General features: G+C 47.0%; 2 protein-coding genes and 1 long non-coding RNA gene across 4 annotated transcripts; all 3 read left to right on the forward strand.

Moving 5' to 3' along the window:
* The first annotated feature begins 230 nt into the window (after positions 1-230).
* On the forward strand, positions 231-3,903 carry stub1 (STIP1 homology and U-Box containing protein 1). The gene is made up of 8 exons (XM_037463378.2): positions 231-382; positions 1,093-1,329; positions 1,478-1,676; positions 1,908-2,073; positions 2,184-2,259; positions 2,359-2,415; positions 3,286-3,402; positions 3,687-3,903. The coding sequence occupies exons 2-8, from the start codon at positions 1,216-1,218 to the stop codon at positions 3,810-3,812; spliced, it is 855 nt and encodes a 284-aa protein (XP_037319275.2). The 5' UTR covers positions 231-382; positions 1,093-1,215; the 3' UTR covers positions 3,813-3,903.
* Positions 3,904-3,914: 11 nt separating this feature from the next.
* Positions 3,915-5,358, forward strand: LOC119212715 (uncharacterized). Its single transcript, XR_005119836.2, has 2 exons — positions 3,915-4,600; positions 4,653-5,358. It is a non-coding gene; the product is annotated as an uncharacterized LOC119212715 (long non-coding RNA).
* Positions 5,359-5,830: 472 nt separating this feature from the next.
* Positions 5,831-7,537, forward strand: crp1 (C-reactive protein 1). Of its 2 annotated transcripts, XM_037463389.2 has the most exons (3): positions 5,831-5,933; positions 6,003-6,081; positions 6,201-7,537. In XM_037463389.2, the coding sequence occupies exons 1-3, from the start codon at positions 5,931-5,933 to the stop codon at positions 6,809-6,811; spliced, it is 693 nt and encodes a 230-aa protein (XP_037319286.1). In that variant the 5' UTR covers positions 5,831-5,930; the 3' UTR covers positions 6,812-7,537. The 2 variants fall into 2 exon arrangements, with proteins under 2 accessions (XP_037319286.1, XP_037319284.2); XM_037463387.2 differs by having other exon boundaries at positions 5,860-6,081.
* The last annotated feature ends 13,443 nt before the right edge of the window (positions 7,538-20,980 follow it).

The following is a 20,980-nucleotide window of genomic DNA, read 5'->3' on the forward strand; positions in this document are numbered from 1 at the left end:
GCTGTCGTTGGATGAAACTTTAATTATTGAGCGCCATCTGCGGGCTGGTACTTTGTGTTGTGGTTCTCTCCACCCATTGGAGTAGAAAACAGCTTTCATCACATCGCAATCAACACAAATCAGTTGACAAATGTCATGCTCAGTCCGTGACATTTATTTTATTTGTTTTTAATTCACATTTCCTCGGAATTAACGAGCCTTGGTGGAAGGCATGTTTGCGTCTGCTTTTTTTGTCCTCTCGGCTTCCGTCGACGTCGCGAATGCGCTTGACGTCAGCATAACAACAACCTGTCATGACAGCTCGTATGGGGAGAAAAATAACGATAAAGATATCAAACCATATAAATTCCGTTTCACCTGGATGTAAGATTACGTTTTTAAGGTAAGTTGTGCGAACTGCGAGTCCCAGGTACAAACAATAGCTGGCATGGATCGAAAAATAGAAGGCAATAGGCTATGTAGCAGAGAAGCTAACCTAGCATTAGCTAATTTTTCTTTTTTTATTTTGCTTATAGCGCTGTCGAGTTACATATGAGATAAATACAAAGACGACGTTCCAGGCCTATAATGCCCCTAATCCAATCAGTTGCTGATAAATTGTGTTATTAGAGGCAATAAACGCCCGTCGTAAATCGATAACAAAGCGCTAGTTTACTATGCTAGCTTAGCTACCAAGCTAACGTCAACGTTAGGTTCCTTGATCGCTACAGTTTACCAAGTTAACGTCTCAATGCTTTCTGCTGCAACAACTTATATCTCACAGCTAATGAGCCACACCCTTAAAACAATGCCAACGCCATTTGTTTCCAACCCCTTCGGGCGTTTCGGTTGTGTAGCCCTGCGCCGATTTGCAGCGTGAGTGTACGTTATTTGGCTAGCTGCTCGTCGGGTCCCTACCGACGTTCGTCGAATGAATAGATCATTCGCCGGCAGTCCAGCCGCCTCGCTGCATGTTCTAAGCTGTGTGCACCGTCAGCGAGTTAAACCAACGCCGCCCGTTGTGGCACCAAGGACCGCACCTAAGGCAGGCGTAGCGTTGCGTATTGCGGGCGCGTTGCGGCGAATCGACGTTCACCCGAGTCTCCGATCCAGCTAGGGGAGATCCAGGAGGGACAACAAGCGCCTTTCCGGGAACCGGTCAGCTAGCCAGCCGAAGAGACGGGGAACAGGATAGGGAAGCAGGGCGAGGCGGGCCCCGCGGAGCCGGTGGAGAAGATGGCCGGCAGCCCGGAGAAGAGCTCCACCGCGCAGGAGCTGAAGGAGCAGGGGAACCGGCTCTTCCTCTGCCGCAAGTACCAGGAGGCTGCGACGTGTTACAGCAAAGCTATTGTGAGTCGAATTTTGCAACAACAACAACAAAAACTATTCCAACAAAGCAGCGTCTTGTATAACCAATGCAATTTTTGGTGAGGCTTTTTGTAGTCAGGTGATGATAATGTGGTTTTTTTGTATTTTTATTGTCTGGTTTGTCTCGCAGAACCGTAATCCGTCGGTGGCAGTGTACTACACCAACCGGGCTCTGTGCCATGTGAAGCTGCAGCAGCATGACAAGGCCCTGGCGGATTGTAAGCACGCGCTGGAGCTGGACAGTCAGTCTGTGAAGGCCCACTTCTTCCTGGGCCAGTGTCACCTGGAGCTGGAGAACTACGACGAGGCCATCGGCAACCTGCAGAAAGGTCAGACCGAACAGAGTCCAAGGGGGTCAAGCAGTTTGTAGAGGCAGCTCGCTCTTATATTGGCCACAGCACACGGAGGTTTTACACTATGCATCGTCGGGGTTTTGATTATTAGAATACTACTTCTAAATTGTTGATGTGTTGTCTATGGAACGACAAATGTTGGAAGGGGAGAACTGTAGGAAACACTTTCATGGTATACCTATAACGCCGTTGTACTGTCTTCTCCAGCTTATAACCTGGCGAAAGAACAAAGACTGAATTTTGGAGATGACATCCCCAGCGCCTTGCGCATCGCAAAGAAGAAGCGGTGGAATAGCATCGAGGAGAAGCGCATCAACCAGGAGAACGAGTTGCATGCCTACCTGACCAAACTCATACTGGCTGAGAAGGAAAGGTGAGACGGGGGGGGTCAGGAAGCTGCAGTGGGCTCCTTTGAGGGGTAATGCATCGCTGAATGAAGATCGAAGATCACAGGCATTTGGGTCACGTCTTGTTTTTTGGCAGAGAACTCGACGAATACAAAGAGAAACAGGACGACAATCAAAATGGAGGCGACGCTGCCAAGATTTCATCGAAAACTGTAAGTTTGATATCCGTCTTGGACATTTCTCATTGTTATTATTTTAATAACCCCGATACATCCTGACTGAATATGCATCAATACGTCTGGTCTATTTAGGACAAGTATCTAATGGACATGGATGAGCTCTTCTCTCAAGTGGATGAGAAAAGAAAAGTGAGTAGATCAGTATTCTTCATCTCATTTGAGCATGTAAGAGTAGATAAGTCGTATTTTCTTCCCACACTGAGTCATTCCGGTTATGTGCGGGCTGGATTTCATGCTTTGACTAGAAAGCAGCAGCACTGTGGATAGGTCACCACCATCCATTACACGGCTGATGAACAGACGGCACACACTGATCGCATTCACCCACACTAAAGCGTCTTCCCGGTACACACCTACTTAACACCATTTTCTTTGATCGTTGACATAGCAACAGGAGAAATGGAGTCACGCACAGTTACGGAGGCTCATTTCAGACTTTTAGAATTTGAGTGCGTGGAAATGCTTTCTGCATCGCTTCTTTTGTCGAATTTTCCAATGATCTTTCACCATCAGTGACTTTTGCAGCTGAGAAAAATGCACCTTTACCCTAGAAAGACGGTTCCGTTCCCCATCCAGTCGTCGCTGTTGCTATGGTCACCGTCACTTTTTGGTTGCCAGGGATAGCGGTGTTTAATAATCCGTGCTATAGTCACTCGTTTGTTGACTGATGTGAGCTGGTCTTAATGGTCTTGTTGATGTGACACCACACTGACTGACAACAGGGTGTTTGCTTTGTATTTGCTGGAAGCTGTGAAGGCCCAGGGATTCAGCATAGTACTGGGAATATATCTCAACAGTTTGATATTTTTATCATGAGCATTTTCATGTAATACATACATCTAAACTTTTGACTGGATGTTGTTTCAGAAGACATTAATGTGTATTTCCGAGGCAGCAGCACACTAATGAATCTGGTCCAGACCAGAACAGGATGAGATCTGAGCTGCAGCTAACCCTGATTTCCTATCCATGTAACCCCGCACTTTGTCGTCTGTTCAGAAGCGGGACATCCCAGACTACCTGTGTGGTAAGATCAGCTTTGAGCTGATGAGGGAGCCCTGCATCACGCCCAGCGGAATCACCTACGATCGCAAGGACATCGAGGAGCACCTACAGGTAAAGCCAGGCGTCAGCTGCGAGGCCAGATCTCCTTTTGCTTTTTGGGGTCATCTGTCAGACTGTCAGGACGCACAGTGTAAGCATCCATATGAATGCAATTTCTTAGCAAATGGTGTATTCAGTCGCCATTAAGTGTCAAATCCATACTATTGATTTTCTTCCCTATTGCGTTTGGTTAATGCCTCAAATCCCTTGTTACTAGTAGTAGTAGTATGGTTGTACCCAGATATTTGTGTTTTCTGTAAATTCAACACTAACATTTTTACCTGCTCTCTATGCAGCGGGTTGGCCATTTTGACCCGGTCACCAGGAGCCCCCTGACCCAGGACCAGCTGATCCCCAACCTGGCCATGAAGGAAGTGATCGACGCCTTCATCCAGGAGAACGGCTGGGTGGAGGACTACTGAAGGGACCACCCCCACCCCCCCAGCTCCCATCTCTCCATCACGCCCAAACAGAAGTCTGGACAACACGAGACTGTAGAGAACAGACCCCCTCCCCCCCCCCCCCCCCCCGGAGATGTACTCTATACAAGCGGGGAACTACAAGCAAGAGCCGTCTCATTCCGCCGCTCCCTCCCCACATTTTATCTTTGCTGTAACCCCCCCCCCCCCCCCCCCTGAGGCTCGCTGTTCATGTTCTGCCGCTCCCTTTAAGGCCCCCCCTTTCTATATGTCCTCTCTCATTCCTCTTCCTGTTCCTTTCTTGCTGTATCAAGTCTCTCAAGCCTGAGTCCCTTCTTTAAATAAGGGGCCACGTTCTCAGGTCTGTCATGCGCCCCCCCCCCCCCCCCCACCCTTTCTCTGAGTGCCACAATCCTTTGACAGCATCAGCATTGCACTGCAGTGTTTCACAGGTGGTTGAATACATGAATACGTTGTACTTTGATCTAGCCTTTACTCCAGGAGTTTTTCCATTAAATGTCGACGCGTATTCCCACTACAATCACATTATTGGTAACTAAAATGCCAAAAGGAAAGTTCTACCACAAAAGTGACTGTTTTTTTTGTGTAAGTTCTACGTAACAAAGTCCCCTCGCTGCCTCCAGGTGGCGCTCCAAACAAACCCACCCATGTCCCCATACTGTAATATATATATATATATACATATATATATATATATTCTTTTCTTGCATATCAATCGAACACCATTTCAGACAATTTAAAGAAGTTGAATGTATGCACACTGCTCCTCGGTTTAGACCTGAACTACAGGAATTCCTTCATGTTTTTCTCGATAGTACAAAGGTTTTTCATGAGAAGCGGCCTTGAACCGATGGAAGCGCCCGCTGAATACGTTTTCACATAGCTGGATATTAGTGGAGTAATGTTTTGACTATCGGGAGGTCACATGAGCTGCTTTTGAGGGACGCTCTTTGCCGTCTGTGTTCATAGCAACAAAAGAAAATGTGCTTGGACGTCGTGTTTGGCTCGTTGGACTCTCATCAAGTGAATTTTCTTTTTTCCTATGCAAGGGGCGAGAGGACGGTAATTATTGTTCTCCCCTTTCTGCTGTTCATTTTGTGAACCCCCCCCCACCCCCCCGTACAATGTCCCAGCTTCCGGAACCCTTCGGTGTGAGACTTGTCTTTCGCTGGATTTAGTGTTCGGTGACGTCGCTGCACCGACCTCCTCCTGCCGTAGAAATGCTGGATGAGTGATGACCGCATGTATCGCATCCACACCTCAGTCCAGATGTTTGGCTTCTCTGTAGAACCAGCGGTGGTTTCCAGGTTGTTCTGCGGCCTGTCGCCGGTTCGTGTCTCTGTGCAGGCAGTGTAAATAATTTGCTTGTGTATCAGATTTTACTTCTTGACAAAATAGGGTTCTTTTTTCTTTTTTTTTTTCTTTTTTTAATCTCAAGAGCTTGAGGAACTGTATTAAATGTAGATATGTTGATAACATAAAGGCCTGGTTCAGTTTTCATTTGTCCCCATTAAACCGTGAACTTTGAGTCTGTTTTGTCTTTTTCGTGACGCCACTAAACAGAAACCGAGTCAGTCAATAGCAATCTAATGGAAACAAAAGTAGTATTTGTTCTTTGACTCAACGTCTGTTAATGATTCTGTAGTTTGTGACCTACATTTGTTGCACAAGTTTATCATGATCACAATAAAATCATCTGGTTTTAAAATGATTATTATTGACCTTAAAAAGATGCTAAAATGAATGCATGAAAACCTTTTGGTTAAATGTATATTCATAACAGCTTGTTCCTCATTGTCCCGTCTGCCTGTTAACTCTGGGCTCGGCTTGGTAGAAACTTATTTCCGTTTACGTCTCATTTAGTATTAAGTTGCGTTCTTTGCTATCGGGAGACATCGCACACACGGGTCGGTGTGTGTGTGTGTGTGTGTGGGTGTGTGTTTGCATCGGTCACATGTGGACCTTCGCACACCAGGCCCATTGTCGCGGGTTGGGGGGGCGCTGACGTCGTGGCCGGTGCTGGGAGGGAAGAGGGCCGGGACACCAGCGAGTGGGACTGCCTTCACTAAAACACCGAGGAACAAACAAACCCGCATCGACATGGTGAGACGCGCCGTTTCTCCACAACGTGGCCAGATGAGGAGGATGATGATGGATGTCTTGTGTTTGAAGAAGGTCAACGCTGCGAGGCTTGTTGTGGGACTACTTGCTGTCCTTGGATGTTCTCTGACGCCTTCGTCCGCCACCCAAGGTATGAGCCTAACAAAGAAAAAAAAGAAAATGTCCCCCCAGAAGTGTCCCAGCGTGCATTGCTCAACCCGATGTCCTCTTTCTTTCGTGTGTGTGTGTGTGTGTGTGTGTCGCCCGCAGTGGGTCTGAGCGACAAAGTCCTGGTGTTCCCCTACGAGACGGACTTCAGCTTCGTGGCCCTGCTGCCGCAGAAGGAGATGTCCCTGAGGGCCTTCACGCTGTGCATGCGCGTGGCCACCGACCTGCCGGAGGACCGGCAGATCATCCTGTTCGCCTACCGCACGGCCGACTACGACGAGCTCAACGTGTGGCGCGAGATGGACGGGCGCGTCTCCTTCTACCTGAGCGGCGACGGCACCTTCTTCCACCTGCCGCCGCTCACCACCTTCCGCACCAGCCTCTGCCTGACCTGGGAGTCCCGCACGGGCCTCTCCGCCTTCTGGGTGGAGGGGCGGCGCAGCGCCTACCAGGTGTACAAGCCCGGCCACTCCATCCGACCGAGAGGCACCGTCCTGCTGGGGCAGGACCCGGACAAGCACCTGGGCGGCTTGGAGGCCGTGCAGAGCTTCGTGGGGGAGATCACCGACGTGAACATGTGGGACTCCGTGCTCTCCAGGAGCACCATCCAGGCCTGGCACTACGGGCACAAGGTGCCCAAGGGCAACATCTTCGACTGGGGCACCATGGAGTACGAGCTGAACGGGAACGTGATGGTGGTGGACGACGACTGACTGGCGGCGCGGTCCGGCGCGGAGAGGGGCGGGGCTTTAGGGCTCTGTGTCGGGCTGATGCTGGTGTGTGAATTCCTCCCGTAGGCACGCGACTGTTCCTCCGTAAAGCCAAATAGTCTCTTGACCTCTGGGTGACGAGGTAAAAAAAAATTCAGAAAAAGGATTATGCGTACGTAGCACACCGCAACGTTGTGGTGTTTTAGACCTTCAGCCTTTTGAAATAACCAATTTGTAAATATAGAGTCGACGTGCCAGATGTTTCCATAGGGTGGCACTGTACTAGTTCACATCCAATAGAAACAGATCATCTGATATGACATAGTTATGAACTGAGGTTATTAATGGGACCACTAAAAACGAATTAAAATGTTGCTGTTATTATTGTACTAAATTACAAGTAAGAATACATTAAAAAGCTGTTTTTTGTTAGACTTGAACATATTGTAACAAAGGAACATTTACAAAAACCTGCAATGAGTAAACGTGTTTGTTTGATGCACTTAATGATAAATGGCATTATTTTTACTGTTGACTTAATGATTCTACTGCTCACAGAGACAAATAGCAATTATCACGTTTAATACCCGTCGCCATAATGTTGCCTTTGGTTAGCGCATTCGCTCATGAATTTTGAAAGTTTCCACTGATGTAAGATCGCTTTTGGGTCTGAAATAAAATCATTCCGTATGCATAACTAATAAATTAAACAAACAGTGACACTGTGAATCATCCTGAGTTCTGGTGTCTCTAGTGGAATCAAAGCTGACCTTTCTGATCCACATTTGGGATTTGATTCTCTCTCCTCAAGGTGCCGTGTGTCAAACGTGTTTATTTCTTCCGGGATTTATTCTCCACTCAGCTGAGGAGGACCCTCAGACTGGTTTAGCTCCATAGGGGAGTCGGTATGGATCCTCTCAATTCACACGCGGGCATCAGCACACATGTCGAAAAAAGTGTAATAAGGATCACAGCATAAAAGTAGTGAAATCAACTAGGGCTTTATTAGAAATGCCATTATATGACTTTACTTGACCTGCAATTCTATTATAACGGTATGGAACGGTTGTGGATTCCAGCCTGAGAATCTATGAGAATTGAGGTTGGATTCAAAAGCATCAACAGGTGTGTGGTGGAACAGTGCAGGGAGATAGCAGGAAGGCTGAAGTGTGGAGGATCCTCAGTTCAAACCTGCTCTCTCAGAAGGAGGGTTTGGTTGCAGTCAGGGCTTCAAACTGTAAACTTTGAAACAGTTTTGAGGTTTAGTAAACAATCCCATGGTCTAATATGAGAAACGGACACAATGAGGCATGTGCTTGAATAGCACAAGGGAACAACTGAAGGGCTGCAGGCTCCAACCTGCTGTCTGAGGTTGTGGGTTCATGCCCCTTCATGCAGACATCACTTCTGCTTTGAAAGAGTTTTGAGGTTTGAGTAGCAGTCTCAAGGTTAAATACGAGAAACAAAGGATTGGTTAGTGTGTGGTGAAGTAGCACAGTGGAAGAGCTGCTGCCACAAGCCTGCACTGAACTTGAAGGTTGTGGGTTCAAGCCCAGTCTTGGGATTGAGCTTTTGGCTTTACTTCAGGTTTGAGTAGCAATCTCAAGGTTAAATACGAGAAACAAAGGGTTGGTTAGTGTGTGGTGAAGTAGCACAGTGGAAGAGCTGCTGACATAAGCCCCTGCACTGCACTTGAAGGTTGTGGTTCAAGCCCAGATGTGGAAATAGCATTTAAAAAGAGTTTTGAGGTTTAGCTCACATGCTCAAGGTTAAATACGAGAAACAAAGGGTTGGTTAGTGTGTGGTGAAGTAGCACAGTGGAAGAGCTGCTGACATAAGCCTCTGCACTACAACTGAAGGTTGTGGGTTCAAGCCCACATGAGGAAAAAGCATTTAAAAAGATTTTTGAGGTTTAACTCACATGCTCAAGGTTAAATAGGATGAATCAAAGTTGCCAAAATGTGACCAGGACTGGTAGTGTAGGGGTGCAAGCTAGAGCCCAGAAGCCTCTGTGCGCACCGCCAGTGGGTTCAAATCCCGCTCGTGCCAAGTCTTGAGCACACTACCGCGGAGGTAGTAGTGGGGGCATTGTCCCCACGGTTGTTTCTGAGAAGTGAACCCTAGGGGTTATGCAGAAACACACGGCGCGTTCACTTGAGTTATGATGGAAGAATCTTTTGCTGACGAATTGAATTTGATGTTAATTGCTTTGCTTTAGCCTTTTAGCACTTATTAGCCATGCTACGTAGCCACCAGAGGTGGGAACAAGTCACTGTTAGGCAAGTCTCAAGTCATTGCCCTCGCGTCCCGAGTCAAGTCGAGTCAAAGACGAAGCAAGTCCCAAGTCGAGTCACAAGTCACAGCCAACAAGTCTCAAGTCGAGTCACAAGTGAGTTATGATGGAAGAATCTTTTGCTGACGAATTGAATTTGATGTTAATTGCTTTGCTTTAGCCTTTTAGCACTTATTAGCCATGCTACGTAGCCTATAGGGTTCCACCTTTTTGACGGGTGAAGATGAGCAGATGTGTCTCATTCAGTGGTCACACTGACATGAAACTTATTACAGCCTCTGAGGGCATTTTTCAAGACAATCACATGTTTGTCTACTTCAGGGCATCCTGTGGACAACCTAAAACTGACAGTCTGGCATCCACCCTCCAATTCTCTGTTACATTCAAATTCAACTCACTTGTGCCTTTACCAATGCAGGAAGGATGAATAGCATGCTTGATCCTCCAAGATGCACCAATCCGTCTCTGGGGCAATATCCCATTATGATTTTTTCTAAATGTCAGTTACCCAAAACTAAAAAATGATTTAGGAAGAGCCACCATGTCCCTTGAGGGTTGAACCCAGATAAGGTTTAAAGTACAGAAATTTGGGGCATTTGGCATTAGTGACAGGGACGTGTAGGTTGCTCCATCTAAGATCATTCCAGTCATGTCATGGGAAAAGAAATATTGTGAAAAAAGTCAAAATATGTAGGGTCAAAAAATGTCACAGAAAAGATTTTTTTTAAATAATAGGTAAAAAATTATTATAAAAAAATATATGTAAGGTCAATATATATATATTATAAGGGCTAACGCAATATATTCCTCGCATGACGTCACTGTGTTAAACACCGCTACCGAGCTGCGACGCACACAGGGCTGCAGTGAGGACACACAACCAGGACGTGGATGAAAACACGCACATTTTATCCTAAATAATTCATTGTGTGAAGTTTTGTGGGGCTTTTGAGTCTTTCCTCAAATCACTGACCCCGACAAACTATCCCAGTGAACATCTTTTGGTTGAAAAGACGTTGAATCGACGTCTATGCCCGACGTTTAAAATACGTTGCAAAATGGTTTAAAAGAGAAAGATGTGACGTCTATGTTTAGACCACATATCAACGTGATTTTTAATACGGTAAAATGTCGTCCTCTACTTTGTGCTATAGCATTATTTTATAGGTGTAAAAAGAAATGACGTCCACGTCGTTTACCACCGATATTAAACATCACGTTGAAAACAGGTCTAAACATTGACGTTTTTTCAACGTCTACGAATAGACGTTGAAACAACTTTCACTTTTAAACCAATTTTCAACGTCTTTTCAACGTCGGGGCATAGACGTCTTTTCAACTACAAAATTGCTCGCTGGAAAAGTACAAGTTACACACAGTCAGCTGTTGACAGTTGTCAATCATGTCAATAGCCCTTAACAAGGACAACACAATTTGATTAATTTGTATTTATTCATATCAATATAACACTTTTCCTATACAAAACAGAATACAAAAATAAATTCTATTTTGTGAAAATAAACTATGAAATTATAAGTGGAGCAACAACTTGAACCAGTTAGTTTAGAATTTGGTGTTTGTAATTCTGAATGATTGGCACTTCATTTTCAGATTGTGTAACAAGATCTGGCTCTGAGTCACTTGAATCCGGATCGTATACCTGAAATCAGCTCCGTCTCCCTCATCGTCACTTCAATGATTCAGAATGCGCAGAACACCCCTCAGTTGCCTCTTGTCAACATGTTAAAAAAGAAATGTTAAAATAATTCAATTCAATTCATTTTATGTTGTTCAACCCAAAATGAAAAATAAGCCTGAGGGAGCTTTACAGTCTAAACATGCAGCATCCTGTCCCAAAACCATCACATCGGCACAGATAAAACTCCCTTCAACTGGACAACACTTAAGGGAGAACAGTGGAGGGGTGGCTGTATACAGAAAGAACAAGATGTACAGTACGATAAATTCCTACCACAGAAATTATTCAAATATTCAGAGTAGTACACCAGGTGTAAGGCAGGACAACTGCAGGGACAAACTCCATCAGATGTAACCTGCATCCACAGGAACCTGTGAGGAGGGAAGAACAAAGACTTTAGGGAAAAGGCAAAGTGTGTAATTTGGGTTTATGACAGTCAGTGTTGGGAAAGTTCACTTTCTACATGAACTAGTTCACAAATTTTAAAATGAACTAGTTCAGTTCATAGTTCAAACTTAAAAATGTGAACTAAGTTCACAGTTTAGTTCTAGTTCAGTTCTTTTTTTCCCCATACGTTGCTGCAAGCTATTATTTTTCAAAATTATTGCCACAGCCCAGAACCACAGACAGCAATTATTTGATCAGTTTTAACACTGAAGCTATGCATCAGATTTAATCTTCATATTCAATTTTGAATCCTTATACAACCAGGGTTCACATTAGCATTGAGGGGACAGCATTACCCCTTTGTTGCTTTAATGTTGCTGTCCATTCACTCCACACTAGCAGCAGCTGCAGCGTTCACCCCTACAGTACATTCTCAAACACATGCTGCTTGAATGGTCTTTTTTAAATAAGGAATAAAAACACGACAGTTATCATTGTCACCTCCATGCATTTTTTTTGATGACGCATGCGCAGTGCAACGCTGGAGGCTGGTGTTGCCAGATTTGGTGTTTTTTCCGATACTTATTAAAGCGCGTTTACGGTGTGTTTTCTATAGAAATCTGGCAACCTATTTGAACAACGTTAACCTGAAAGAACGCGCCGTTCATAGACACCAGAATGAACGAGTTCACAGTGACGTTCATCGGGCATTAATACAGTACGTTCAGTTCACGTTCGCCCAAAATATGAACGAGTTCATGAACTATCGTTCAATGAACGCCTTCAGGCACAACACTGATGACAGTAATAAAAAAGTGACTTATAATGATAACAGCAGCAGGTGTTTTAGAACCCTTATTTATAGATTGTTTACTTATGACATTATAAACAATTTATGGCATTTCTGGAGTAACATTTCCAGGTATATTACACAGTACCATACTTAACAATGTTGCTTTAAGCATGCAGTAACTTACAATGTGTTGGCTAGCTTGTTTACAGGCCACAACTTGTTGAATTCAGCTGCGATCGGTGTTTAGGCCGCGTTGCTTTAAAAACGTGTATTTTCTACATGAAATGGGAACGGCAATGATATGATACGGGTACAGCAACAACCTAACGCATAAGCAACACCAAACACACGGAGGTTTACTTTAGGTCCAGTTTATGTTGAACGCTAGCATGCTTCGAGCTAGCATGCTCCAAGCTAGCGTGCTAGCGTGCTAACTAGCAAACTATCTGCGCTAACGATAACTAGCTTACCAAAATAACAGTCTTTCCCGTATCGAGTGGGCAGCACGTGTAAAATAACTGGTTATAGTTTCAGGTGTGCTTCATTCAAACACTGACGTACTTACAGAGTATTGGGGCCGATAGCCGTGGTTGTATCAGCCCGTTCACGTCGCTCTGCTCCCGGACACACTTCCCCTCGCGCTGCCCCCGGTGGAAGCTCTGCAAGAACCTGCGCATGCGCGTTACAGATGTGATCAGAGTTACGTGTTTTCAACTAATGTTTGAAACGGCCCGCATTATTTTGTCCTTAAAGCATATTGTTAACGACACACACTCTGTATTTCCATATTCATGACGTTTTAAGAAAAATCTTAAATGCGTTGAAATCACGTCTTTGCGTAGACCAAATTTCGCCTACCACTTCATTCATTATTATGATAATCTTAATGATCTTATAGTCTCTCTTTCAACCTTACGTTACAACATGACACATCATCGAGAAATTTACCCTTTTCTAGCACGTTGAGGTTTCTCGCACTTTTTCGCCGGTTGAAAATACTTTGAAGTGAGGTCTTAGACGTTCAGACCTCATTTCAACCCGATTTCAACCATATTTCAACGTTGAAATAACGTCTTGTGCTCACTGGGTAGGTTCATAGATGCATCTCAATATATACATATACATATGTTCTAATAAATTTTATTAGGGCCGGGACTCGATTAAAAATATTAATCTAATTCATTAGAGGCTTTGTAATTAATTAATCGAAATGAATCGCATTTTAATTGCATAAATATTTGACCTGAGAACAGTGAAAAGTAATTTTTTCACATGGATTTTTATTTTTGTTCAACCAATTCCAGCAGACAAGTGTAGAAATAGCATATTTAGAAATATAGTACTTTCAGAAATTCAGGTAGCCTATAGGTAAGTAGACCTTCTGTAAACTAGGTTTTTTTAAAGTAGACCAACACTTTCAAGTACATTGAGAACATTGGTTATTTTTTCAGACGTGGACTTAGTTACCCTGGTCCTTAAACCAGTCATCTGGTGCAGTGTGGGTTGGGTGTGGGTCCTTGTACGTCCACGCTAGCTGCTAATTGTGTTGCGTTGAGGTGATACTTGAGGCTCGATGTGAATTCCTTGTTGCACAGCTTGCACACAACCACGCTCTTATCGACGCTTCCATCCGTGTGTTTATCATAATAAGATTTCCCATTCACGGGGCCACCCGACACGGTCTCGTCAGCTTCTTCGTTCATGTTCACTGTGGTTTGTTGTTGTCTGAAGTCATGAACGCTAGTTGGTGCTCCAGTATAAACGGTCCTCCCGAAACTCATCCAGTGAGAAACGTTCCGCGGTGCAAAAAATAAGTGTAAAAATGCGTAAAAAATGTTTAATGTGTTATTTTTTGTGTAATTAATTAATCTTAATTCACATTGTAATTAATTAATCGTAATTAACGCGCTAAAGTCCCGGCCCTACTAATAATGTTTGTAATTAGATGGAATTTCTGTCTTAGAACTTTTGCTGTTTCCTTTTTTAATCATCTTAACATTTTAAAGGAGTAACAATTTTTATATATTATTTCAGGGACACTGATCTTCCACAAAGTCAGAGACGTTCATACGTCAATGCGTGATTAATGCTTGGTTGAAAAGACCCATTTTAAACCGTAAGACAAGTCCTCACTCAGAGCTTCTCCTGTTCTCCTCCCTGGTGGGCCTTTGTCTCCATGTCCTCAGTGTCCCTCAGACAGAACAAGATGCTCAAGTGTTTCTTGCACAAATCAAGTCATATGCAGCCGCTTCACTAACAATCCCCTCGGAATAAGCTCAAGGTCAGATCTTCTCCATCCGAGTGTAACGCAGTTCCGGCGCGCTGTCTCAGTTCGTCTCCATGGCTCCGTGCACTCGTCCCCCCCCCCCCTCCCTCCTCCTGCATGCACCACCGCCGTGACCTCCTTGCAGAGACGCGGGAGAAGTTTCCAGCTCATGCAGGCTCCCTCCGGGGCGGGAAAGAGCCGCGCTCTCGCTGCGTGTGTTTATTCAAACCAAATCACCCGTCGGCTCTCGCGCAGCAGCTAAATGAGGAGGAAGAGGAGGAGGAGGAGGAGGAGGAGGAGGAGGAGGCAGGGCCCGTGAGTTCTGACTGCGGGTCAGCAGCCAAATGTTCCACCTTCTTGGATGTTGCAATGCATCAATCGCGGTGCCCACTCACTGTGTGGTAACACCTTTGTCGACCATCTGCCTTAGCCCGGCTCCTTAGCCCTCTGGTACACACACACACACACACACACACACACACACACACGGTCTGTTATTTCCTTATTTGATGCATCTCTGCCCAAGAGGGATCCTGCATCTTCATCCATCGCCCTTAAAATGGTCTCTGAGTGCGTTTTAGTCATCGAAAACAACTTAAGATTTCATTTCTCGTGTTGTCCATTTGAAATGGTGTTTTTTTTTTTCTTCTTCTTGCCCCGTGTGTAAACATGTGGGCGCACACGCACTCCGTCTCTGTCACACAGGGACGGCAGTGTGTGTAGTTCGAGCGTGACGCGTCTTTGCAGAGTGGATAATTATTCCCTCTGTGTCACTCCATTGCGCGTATTACCCAACCAACGGTTGCAGGGGGCCCTTGTCCCGCCGGGGGAGGGGGGGGGGGGGTTGGGAGGGCCCGCCGGTGCGCGCCTGTGAGATCTGCATATTGGCCCCGTGGTGGTTTGAAGCTGTAGACTGTACGTCCCTGTGCGTGCGGAGCTGGTGAAGATCTCTTCCACCCGAGAGGAGAGAGGGAGACAGAAGGAGGGCCGTTCTGGATTCCTTCGAGCAACTCCAAATAGATTTCCAGGCAAAACATATTTGCATACGCAAGACGGTGCTACGAGCTATCCGAGTGAGCTGTGGCGTGTGTGTGCACTGAACAGATGGATCGTGTTTTTTTAGAGCTTTCTTGCCGAAATTTCAGCCCATTAAATTGAGATCTGGGGCTTTATTCGGCTTGCTTTTGCTCACAGAGCGGAAGTTGGTCTTGTTTATCAGGTTCAGTGATTGGTAGCCCGCACGATGATTGATTCGTTAAAAAGTGGGCATTCACAGAAGCCAAGATGTGCACCCAAGGCACTGCAGTTAAGACTAAATAAAATCCATTCTGCAAAGAAAGAAAGAAATTCCCCCATAAAAGTGAACCTGTCCAAAGGACTATAGTTTGCTGGCTGATGTGTTCGGTCACATTATCATCTTTAATCTGTTAAAAGCAAGCTTAAAAGATGCAAAATGAACGTCTCCTGATTATAACAAATATCTATAGTAGCTTGTTTATCTTTCAGAATGCAAAATAATTTGCTTAAAATTGCGCATTCCAAAGGATGTGATTCAAGATGAGACATAAACTTCTATCCACGACACCTTTTGACGCCTCGACAGGTCTCTCTCTCTCTCTCTCTCTCTCTCTCTCTCTTCCGCTCCCTCTGGGCTGCATGAAAAATTCACCAGGCCCTCCCATTAGAGTCAGTCTGAATCAGCGAGCAGGCGTTACAGAGGCCACACGGGCGACGCGTTTTCGTCACTCGACGCCTAGCAACTCAAATGGTACGTTCACAAAAACAAATTGAAAAAAATCACAGCGGCATTCCGTTTTTTTGGGAATGTATTTTTGCTGCAGGTCCCGTCAGATACAAACGGTATCTGTGCTGTGCAGACGCACACAGACAGGCACAGCAGCCCTGGATCGTGATACAGACGGACTGAAGCCTTTTCAGCGCGGCCTTTTCACGCCCCTGGTGAGACACCTGACCTTTACCGGGGGGGGGGGGGGGGGGGGGCCGTGGGAGAGCGGTTGTCTCTTTTCCGGTGGAACACCTCCAGACAGGTCGGCTAACGCTCACGGTGTGACCTTCCTCACAGCACCCCCAATAAGTGACCTGGACCAAACCTTATCAAGGAGCCCCTTAGCTCGCTTATAATAAAACACTTTGGCCTTAATTATTCTCCTAACCTACTTCTAATGTAAACATTCTATTTACAAGATGAAAAGAAATAACGGAATATCTCTGTTTTATAGCCGTATACATCGAGAACCGAAGGCCCCGCGGTGGTTTATTAGGTATTTAAAGGTTTGTCCTGCAAGCTGAATATAACATTCACATATGGCGTGTCACTTAACTCCTTTCCCCCAATAGAACATCAACTAACAAAATATAACCATCCGCTTAATCGTAAAGGAAATTATTCAGAAGAATCTTTTTTTTTGATGTAGTATATTTATAATTAAAAAAAGGGAAACCCCATGTTTATTCATCAGACTGCAACCCAGTCAGTACAGCGATGTACAGCCGCTCTGTGGTCGAAGGCATGGGGGGGGGCTTTTAGCGGCGGGTCCCCCTCCCTTCGCCTCTGGGGCCGGTCTCTCCTGCGAGCATATGAGCCGCGCCACGACGCCAGGCCCGGACTGCGGGCCTCCTGATTAAATATTACAGCCCTCTAAATGGATGGAGATTAGCCTCTGTGGGAATGTTGAGGCTTAATTTGCCCCCCGGCCAGATGTGTGTGTGTGTGTGTGTGTGTGTTTGGATGTGAAAAGGGAAGCGGGGAGGGGCTTGTTGTACATGCGCCGCGGCCTAAGTGGGATGCGTGTTCCCCAGCCCCGGGTCAGTGGGGGTCGTGCTGCGGCTGCACGGGGTGAACGCTCTGCAGCCGTGAGAAGAAGGCCGTTCTGGGCTTATCCACGAGGACTCTGCTGCTTTGTGAGCATCAAACTGATTGTAAAGGGAAGAAGGCGACGTAGCTCCCTGGATTCATGGAGGGAGCGTTACCATCAGACCTGCACATTTAATCTGTATTAGTTTGTTCTCATGTTTCTCTAAATTATTGAACATTAACCGCCTACGTGTGTATTTAATGGGAATAAAATCATCTCACATGCATCTATGTGTTTAGCTGTATGCTAACAAGCAGTGGTCTTTATTTGATGACTTTGTTCGAATGTTTATAACTTACTGATTACTTAACAAAATATATTTTTTGCACATGGTCCGTAAATTCAAATCCTTAGGATTAAAAGTCTATCAAAAGACCAGATATTATATCGTATTAGTTCAGGCCATGAATTGAGACGAACTCACCGTCCCAGACAACATCAACGTAGCTCGTTCAAACACAATCACAATGTGAATTTGTGCGTATAAATAAAGGTTAAAATGGTTCAATGTTCTACGCAGCTTTGCGGCGACCCGCCGTCTGGAATAAACACCAGACTCCATGAAGGTGCATCGTTAAATACATTGTTCCACATCCGTTGTGTTGGAGTCAAATCGTTGCCATTACTGCAGAAAGGATTTAATCCGCTCACACTTATGGAATAAACGGCTGTCACCTTCACTTCTGGCTGTTTTCCGTGTTCTGCGATGCCATCTTGACATCGGCTCTGAATTATTGATGGGTTGGTTTTGTAGTTCACCGCGATTAAAATGCTTTTAAGGACGTGAGTGCATGTTTTGAGGTCTTTGCATGAAAAACCCTGAACTTTATTATTTATAAACACACGTAACGTAACCTTTACGGAAAAGCGGGAGCCGTCTTGTTTTATTACCCACTCCTCTCTGCAGCGCTCTGCATTGAGTGTGTCTGATGAACGCACGCCGCCGCTCCTCTTCTGCAGAACAGTGAAGGAGATGTGATGCAGCGAGGAAGATGCTCTTTGTTCACTTCTCTCTCTTAAAGGACAAACACATTCATCACACACACACACACACACACACACACACACACACACACACACACACACACACACACACACACACACACACACACACCACATATGTGAACACCATCCTCCGACAATTCAATTCCCTTCACAGACACACACACACACACACACACACACACAAGCAAAAACACAGCAAAACAACATCTCACACACACACACACACACACACACACAGGAGCACTCTGCGCCACTGGGCAGGGACTAGCCTGAAAGATTGAAAGCAATTAAAACTATCATCTGCAGTGGCTCTGGGCGGGCCCGTGGCTGCGAGGGGGGAGCTGCCACTGTGCATCAGCCTCTCGGTCTCAGCAACGCGCAGCGACATGAGAGGGAGAGTCACAGCCCTCTCCCAAACGCACGCACACACACGCACACACACGCACACGCACACACGCACACGCGTGCATGCATGCATGCATGCTCAGGCCGGGCTTTGTCAAACGACCGCCATGACACCTGATTCCCCCGCCGTCGCCATCTTTCGCCTGCTGGACGGGTCCGTGGCGAGGGGCCCCCCCCCCCCTGTGTCTCCGGAGGTGAGGCAAACGCCAGCGGGGGGGGGGGGTAAAAGTTGAGCCTCGGGTTCACGCGCTCGCCAACAGAGGAAACAATTAATGTTCCGGTAAATACTTTTGTGGTTTGGGATGCTTCACCGGAGAGAGCGTGCACACACACACACACACACACACACACCTGCGCTCATCATTCTGATCTCATTAAGGGAAGTGCTGTGACTCCGAGCTGTTTGGGCCAAACTTGGAGCAGTTTACCTGCATTCAGATCCTGGCTGTGTCCGACTGGCCCTTAACGAGTCTCCTCAGGACACCGAGCCGCCATTAGAAGCTACTGCCACTGTCTCTCTCTCTCTCTCTCTCTCCCCCTCTCTCCCTCCGATCAGCCCTCCACCTGTCACTCTCACTTAGCGTCGGCATTAGCACCGGTGGTTTCCTCATCCTGGTTCTCTTCACTCCCCCCCACCCCCCCCCCCGCGCCACCGTCTCCCCTCGGTGCGTTTGAATACATATCTCCGATATTCCGCCCCTGCTAAATTTGACAGGCCCCTGTTTTGTCAGTCTGACAGGCCCGTAGCAAGACACTAATAGGCCACAGAGACCACCAGCCAAGGCACCAGCCAGGGAGGCCCCCCCGGTGCCAGCCCCCATCACCCTCCACGTCTCTCCGGGCGATGCGGGGCGGCGGATAGAGAGCGAGAGAGAGAGAGAGAGAGAGAGAGGGGGTCACGGGCGGGGTGGTCAGGCAGCAGTGCTGTCACACCAGGCCACAGCAGACTGGACCGGGCCTCAGCGGTGACACCCGTCACTGTAACCCCCCCCCGCTACCAGCATACACATACAAAGGAGGGGGAAAAGAGCAGCCAGTGGGGGAGGGGGGCTTCTGAGGGACCTGCCACTCACGGGCATGACCGCAGTTGTCGTGGAGACGGCGGCGCTTGTTTGAGGACGGAGCCGCGCTGCAGCAGCTGGGGCCGAGGGGGGGGGGGGGCTCATCTGCGTCTCCCTCCAGGCCGCCTGTCGGACCCGGTGTGACCTGCTCAACTCCGTCAGAGCTAATTGGTGGCCGTGTTGGTGGTGGATGGACAGAGGCCCCCCCCCCCCCCCCCCTTGTTCTTCCTTTGTTTGCTTACCACGCAGGTGAAGGACGGCGATGTCACTTCAGTCCGGAGTGAAATATCTCAACAGCTATTGGATTTTCCTGTGAAAACTCCATCTGCTGACCAACACAGACATTTATTCCATTCATGACGTGGTCAGAGTTTTTTGTTCTGTAACCACAACATTTTACTTTCTGTTCTGAAGAGAACACATTATTTTAGAACATAAAGAAAACTGTGTTCAACCAGGAGTCAGTTCAGATCACTGTGGACTCTTCTTGTGTTTCGACTGGTAACAGGCGCTGTGGTAGAGAGAGACATCCAGAGAGACGGGGTGGGCTGGGGGGGGGGGGGGGGGGGGGGGGGGCTCCCCGGGTCTGTCGTGTGGTGAATTATTAAGGTTTACTAATACTTCATAAATCTCCTCTTTGTCCTGTCCATTTACCAGCCTGTCACATTCTCTCGCCACTCTCAGACTGACTCACTTGCTTCATCTAAATGACAGAAGTTAAACTGTGTTGCAGAGGAGATGGGGGTGTGTGTGGGGGGGAGGGGGGGGGTGAAGGGGTGAGGGAGTGAGGGCAACGGCACTCTGCAAGTAGGCCCCAGGGCTGGATGGCTCCGTGAGGGGTGCACGTCAGTTCGGATTGTGCGCTTGTGTGTGTGTGTGTGTGTGTGTGTGTGTGTGTGTGCTCCTCGGTTCTCTCCTTCTCCAGAATGAAGTGTAGATGCGCACTTATTTAAAAACGTGTGACTGAATGAAAAGAGGAAGTCGCTGTGTCATTTCTCAGATCCACGCTTCCTCATTAACTCCCCGTGCATCTACACCACCACCAGCTCGCCCCCCCCCCCCCCCCCACTCCCCCTCCCCTCCATCTCTCCTCCTCCCAAAACAGCCAACCTTGCCTCAGTGCGTGCCTGGCGGACTCACTCCGCGGTCTCGACAGCCGAGCTGGTCGTTGCCCCGAGCGCCGAGGAGCTGTCGCCTCTTGTTAGTGTCGCCGTGGCGACCCAGAGTCCTGCCTGCCTGCTCCTTGATTAGAGAGCGCGGTGGATGGAGTGTGTGTGTGTGTGTGTTTGTGTTTAGTAGAGGAGGAGTGGGTGCCACTCAACACCCCCTCCCCCCCCCCCCCCCCCCCGTTCCCCCCCGCAGAGCTGCTTTTAAAGATCAGTGATTT

This window comes from Pungitius pungitius, chromosome 21 (genome assembly GCF_949316345.1).
Source record: "Pungitius pungitius chromosome 21, fPunPun2.1, whole genome shotgun sequence".
NCBI lineage: Eukaryota > Metazoa > Chordata > Actinopteri > Perciformes > Gasterosteidae > Pungitius > Pungitius pungitius.

Excerpts from the sequence above, each read along its gene's own strand:
- crp1 (XM_037463387.2), top strand. The coding sequence starts at position 5,931 with ATGGTGAGACGCGCCGTTTCTCCACAACGTGGCCAGATGAGGAGGATG. Across the intron at positions 6,082-6,200 it reads GCCTTCGTCCGCCACCCAAG|TGGGTCTGAGCGACAAAGTC; the intron begins GTATGAGCCTAA and ends TGTCGCCCGCAG.
- stub1 (XM_037463378.2), top strand. The coding sequence starts at position 1,216 with ATGGCCGGCAGCCCGGAGAAGAGCTCCACCGCGCAGGAGCTGAAGGAG. Across the intron at positions 2,074-2,183 it reads ATACTGGCTGAGAAGGAAAG|AGAACTCGACGAATACAAAG; the intron begins GTGAGACGGGGG and ends GTTTTTTGGCAG. Across the intron at positions 3,403-3,686 it reads ACATCGAGGAGCACCTACAG|CGGGTTGGCCATTTTGACCC; the intron begins GTAAAGCCAGGC and ends CTCTCTATGCAG.